This window comes from Malania oleifera, chromosome 2 (assembly GCF_029873635.1).
Source record: "Malania oleifera isolate guangnan ecotype guangnan chromosome 2, ASM2987363v1, whole genome shotgun sequence".
Taxonomy (NCBI): Eukaryota; Viridiplantae; Streptophyta; class Magnoliopsida; order Santalales; family Ximeniaceae; genus Malania; species Malania oleifera.
In genome coordinates, this window is record NC_080418.1 from 97953133 (window position 1) to 97957716 (window position 4584).

The 4584-nt window shown below is 34.9% G+C and overlaps 1 protein-coding gene across 1 annotated transcript; it reads right to left on the reverse strand.

The window, feature by feature from the left end:
- Positions 1 to 1320: 1320 nt before the first annotated feature.
- Positions 1321 to 2941, reverse strand: LOC131149248 (nuclear transcription factor Y subunit B-3). The gene has a single exon (XM_058099527.1). It carries the CDS (start codon positions 2311 to 2313, stop codon positions 1630 to 1632), a length of 684 nt encoding a protein of 227 aa, XP_057955510.1. The 5' UTR covers positions 2314 to 2941; the 3' UTR covers positions 1321 to 1629.
- Between the last annotated feature and the right edge of the window lie 1643 nt (positions 2942 to 4584).

Below are 4584 nucleotides of genomic sequence, written 5' to 3' on the forward strand. Positions count from 1 at the left end.
CTATGAACTTTTTCCCTTAAATCTTATTAAGTATCAAAGGGTTTTTCTAAAGTTGGGTTTTTCAAAATCCAATTCTGTTTTGCATGGAAGTTGCGAAAGGAGTTTGTGTCCTATGGTGCAAGGTACCCAACTATGAACTGTTTTGACAAAGATAACATATTTATTGATGGAGATGTATGTATGAAAAACAAACTTACCTATCTTGGACTGCTCAATGAGCAATGAAAGGACTCTAGGGCTTTCAAAGTATACTTTTGCTCCTCCACTTATGTGTTTTTACTCTCCTTAGTGTCTCTCTCTTTAAGAAATTATACAACAATATGTCCATCCATGTTGTCCATGTGCCTATTTTTTAGACGCTAAATATATGACAAATAAGTGTCTCTTTATATGTATGATATTAATAAATGTAAAATCTATTTGACATATATTTAGCATCTAAAAAATAGACACATAAATACATAAAGGACAAGACCCCCAATATAATTTCTCCTCCCCTTCACTATGAGTATAAAATCCCTTTAAATATAATTGAAGCCAACCCAATATTGCCTTTAGTGCCAAGATCCTACTTCCTAAACAAAAACTAGACAATAATCTTGCGTAGATATAGAAATATTTCTTTCCAAGAAAATTTCTTTTATAAATAAAAAATGGTGAATTCTTTTAATTAAACATTCTCAGCAATGTTTTCCATTAGTTAATTTTCATAATTATAGGGATAAAAAATGTGTAATTTATGCAAACTCAATCTTGATAATATGGTTTTGCGCTAGAGTTGTTGATCAGCCTTAAGTAGCATCCACTTAAATTGTAAAATTTGAAAAAAAAAATAAAAATACTTGTGCCTTTTTTTCTTTTTTTCTTTTTAAAACGAATGAAGCTAGTCAATCAAAAGAGAGAATTTGATGTATCAAGTTAAGTTAGATAAATGATGCGATTACACACATACATATAAGATATTCCTTTTTTAACTAAGTAAATAAAACTAAACCTCACATGTACACAATAATTTCTTTTAGTAAATTACAAAAATAGTCACCATATTTTTTTAAAAAATAAATTAATATTTGCATAAAAAATTTTAAAAAATAATGCAAAATTATATTTTAATTTTGTGATACAACTTTTTGAAATTGGAAAATAATTACACCCTTTTTTTTTAACTTTTTAAAGAAATAAAAAATAAAAAATAATTATTTTACACAAATAAAAAGGCTCTCAACTAGGTCTAGGTCTATGACAACTTCAAAGAAGAAAGAGAGGAGAAAGCATTCAAACAAAAACAGAAAAGGACAGCTAGCTTTGACATCAGATAAATATCCAAACATACTAATATTATATACATATTTAAATATGGGTCAATTTTCTCTGCCCTTGAATTAGACTAAGGTAGGCAGCTACATTACATGTTACAACTATGCATTATGCTCCCTTAATTTAATCCATAATTACACATATGACCTTTCAGGTCTCAAAAATTACAACACCTACCCACCAACAAGAAAACACAGCAGAAAACAGGTAAAATAATTAAAAATAAAAAGAAAAGCTAAAGATATCTATCACCAAGTCCCAGTAGTTAATGATTGAAAAATAGCAAATTAAGAAGCACAAAACAGTCATTTATCATTTCACAGAATCCAGCACCTGCCTTGACCTCACTGTGGAAGCTCCTCCGCCGCCACCGGCGCTGCCCGAACTGCCCGGACCACCCTTCGCACCACCGCCGCCTCCGACAACGCCAACACCACCCACAGCCATCTGATGAAACGCTCCAGAATCGTACATTTGTCCCTGATGATGCATCATCATCATAGACGGCTGCATCCCGCCGTACATCGTACCGCCGTTGTAGCCGCCCCCGCTCCCAGAGCTGACCCCGCCCCCGCTCCCTCCGCCGCCCGCAGCGGCTCCTCCGCCACCCGAGCTGCCGTCCTTCTCCCCGTGCCGTCCCACGGAACTCTTCTCGCCCTCCATCTCCCGGTATTTGTTGAGGTATATCTTCAAGGGCTCCACATAATCCTCGAATCCGAGTGTCGTCATGGCCCATAGCAGATCGTCGCCGTTGATTGTCTTCCGCTTCTCTCTCTGGCACTTATCCGACGCCTCTCCGGTGATAAAACTGATGAACTCCGACACGCACTCCTGCACAGTCTCCTTCGCGTCCTTCGAAATCTTAGCGTTCGCCGGCAACGCCTTCTTCATGATCCGGCTCACGTTTGCGATCGGCAGAAACCGGTCCTGCTCGCGTGCCGACAGCTCGTTGTTGGCGTTGTTGTGCCCGCCAGATTCGTTGTCCGAATCGGCCATCAAATCGTTGAAACACTGTACTGTTTTTAAATAACAACAAGAAAATAAAAATTAAGGTTCCAAATTTCTGAATTATGGCGTGGCCGGAGCTGTTGGCGGTCGGAGCTAGGGTTTGGGCACTATGCCGGGACGGACAGCAGTCCGGGTTCGGGGTGTTCTTGCAGAAGGGCCTGCCAGGTCCGTTGGATCGTTGGTCTAATATCGCATCGGGTGCGACACGTGGGTTTTCGAGGGCCGTTTATTTCTCGATAAGCGTGGTCGACGTGGGCTAGTTTCCTGCGGTTGGATTGCTAGTGGGGCAGCGAGATCTGACGGCTGAAAGATGCCGAACATGGTGAGGCTTTCGGAATCTTCTTCAGCTGGCTCAGTACTGCAGTACTACTGTCTCTCGCTGGTGGCTTGCTGCTTCTTGGCTGGCTGCAGCCGAGTAGAGCGTAACAAGAGGCCCTTTTGGTCCCCACAGCCGTTTATTATGTTGACTTAAGTTAAATAACTTATTTTTAATTATTTTTTCTGAAAAGATAATTGAAACATTTTTTATTTACAATTTTGTGAGATATTAGTTTTTTCGTTTGACTATAAGTATTCAATTTTTTATTTTTTATCTAAAAGTATTTAAAATGAGATTTCATGACGTATGTTGTTTACAGATGATATTGTATTAATTGATGAAATTAGGGACGGAGTAGAGGTTGAGTTAAAATTATTGAGAGAAGTTTTAGAATTTAGAAACTTTAAGATAAGTAGAAATAAGACAGAATATATGAAATATAATTTTAGTAATGACAGGAAGAATATTGGAGGTAAAATTAAACTTGATGATGAAAAAATAAATAGCACTTATAAATTTCGATACCTTAGATCTGTTATGCAAGCTAAAAGAGAAATTGAAAATGATGTAGTGTATAGAGTTAAAACAGATTGCGTAAAATAGAGAAGTATTTCAAGTGTACTCTGTGATCGTAGAATATTCTTAAAACTGAAAGAGAAGTTTTATAAGATAGCTATAAGACCAGTTATGTTTTATGGATCGAATGTTGGGCGACAAAAAAACATAATATCCAAAAAGTAAAAGTTGCCGAGATGAGAATATTTTAGATGGATGTGTAGTATAACATTGAAAGATAAATTAAGGAATGAACATATTCATAGTAAGTTAAGCATAATTCATATAGATGATAAGATAAGGGAGCGACGACTCAGATGATATGAACACTTGCAACGTAGGTCACATAGTGCACCAGTGAGGAAGAGTGAGTTAGTTACTATGAGGGCAGTAGAAGGGGTAAGTGTAGACCTAAAATAACTTGGGAGGAGACAATAAATAAGGATTTAACATTCCTGAATTTGTCAAAAGAAATTGTCTATGATCGCATAAATTGATGAAAATTTTTTCATATAACCGATCCCACCTAGTGGGACTTAAGGCTTAATTTTGTTGTCATTGTTGTTGTTTTTTTTTTTCAATTAGTTTTTTCCTACAATTTATTGAAGTATTTTTTAAAACACTTTTTTTGTTGTCAAAATTGTGGTTTTTTTTAACTCAAGAATCATTTCACACTAAAAAAATTAAATTTATATTTATGATTTACAATATCTCAACTGTAATAAATATAATTAAAAAAAATTCTAATTGCATAAGGTAAATGTTACAAACAATACATTTAATGTCATGACATCGTAAAATAACATCAACTTAAAAGTATATTTTTTTCTTATTTAAAAGTTTTGTTTTTGTCAATAAAAGTATATTTGAACTTACTAATAGTGGAAGCATGCATTATATATATACATCTATACTTTTTTTTTTTTAAACTGGTTTTCAAAGTTTCATTAACTTGATTTTAATGATAACAAACTATTTTATACTAATGACTTTAGTTTTAAACTCTTTTTCAACAACTCTTAAACTATTAGAATTTAAGATTGAGAAAGCTTGAAAAATCATTTATGTGAGGAATGGTATATTCCTAAGAGGGGGGAGGGGTAAATTGGGTATTTTAAAACTCCTAGATCAAATTAGTCCTAATTTTAAAACACAATCAGCATTACACAACCCTAAGATATTTCAAGGCATTGTCAAATCCCTCAAATATTGATGCATGCAAATTTTAAACAATCATAACAATAATGACAAATTAAATATAAGCATACAACATACGGAAAAAATAAAAAGTGTAGGGAGAGAAAGCGCAAACATAATATTTTTTTACGAGGTGTGGCTGTACCCGCCTACGTCGTCACCTCAAGTGGGACTACTCACTTAATTGG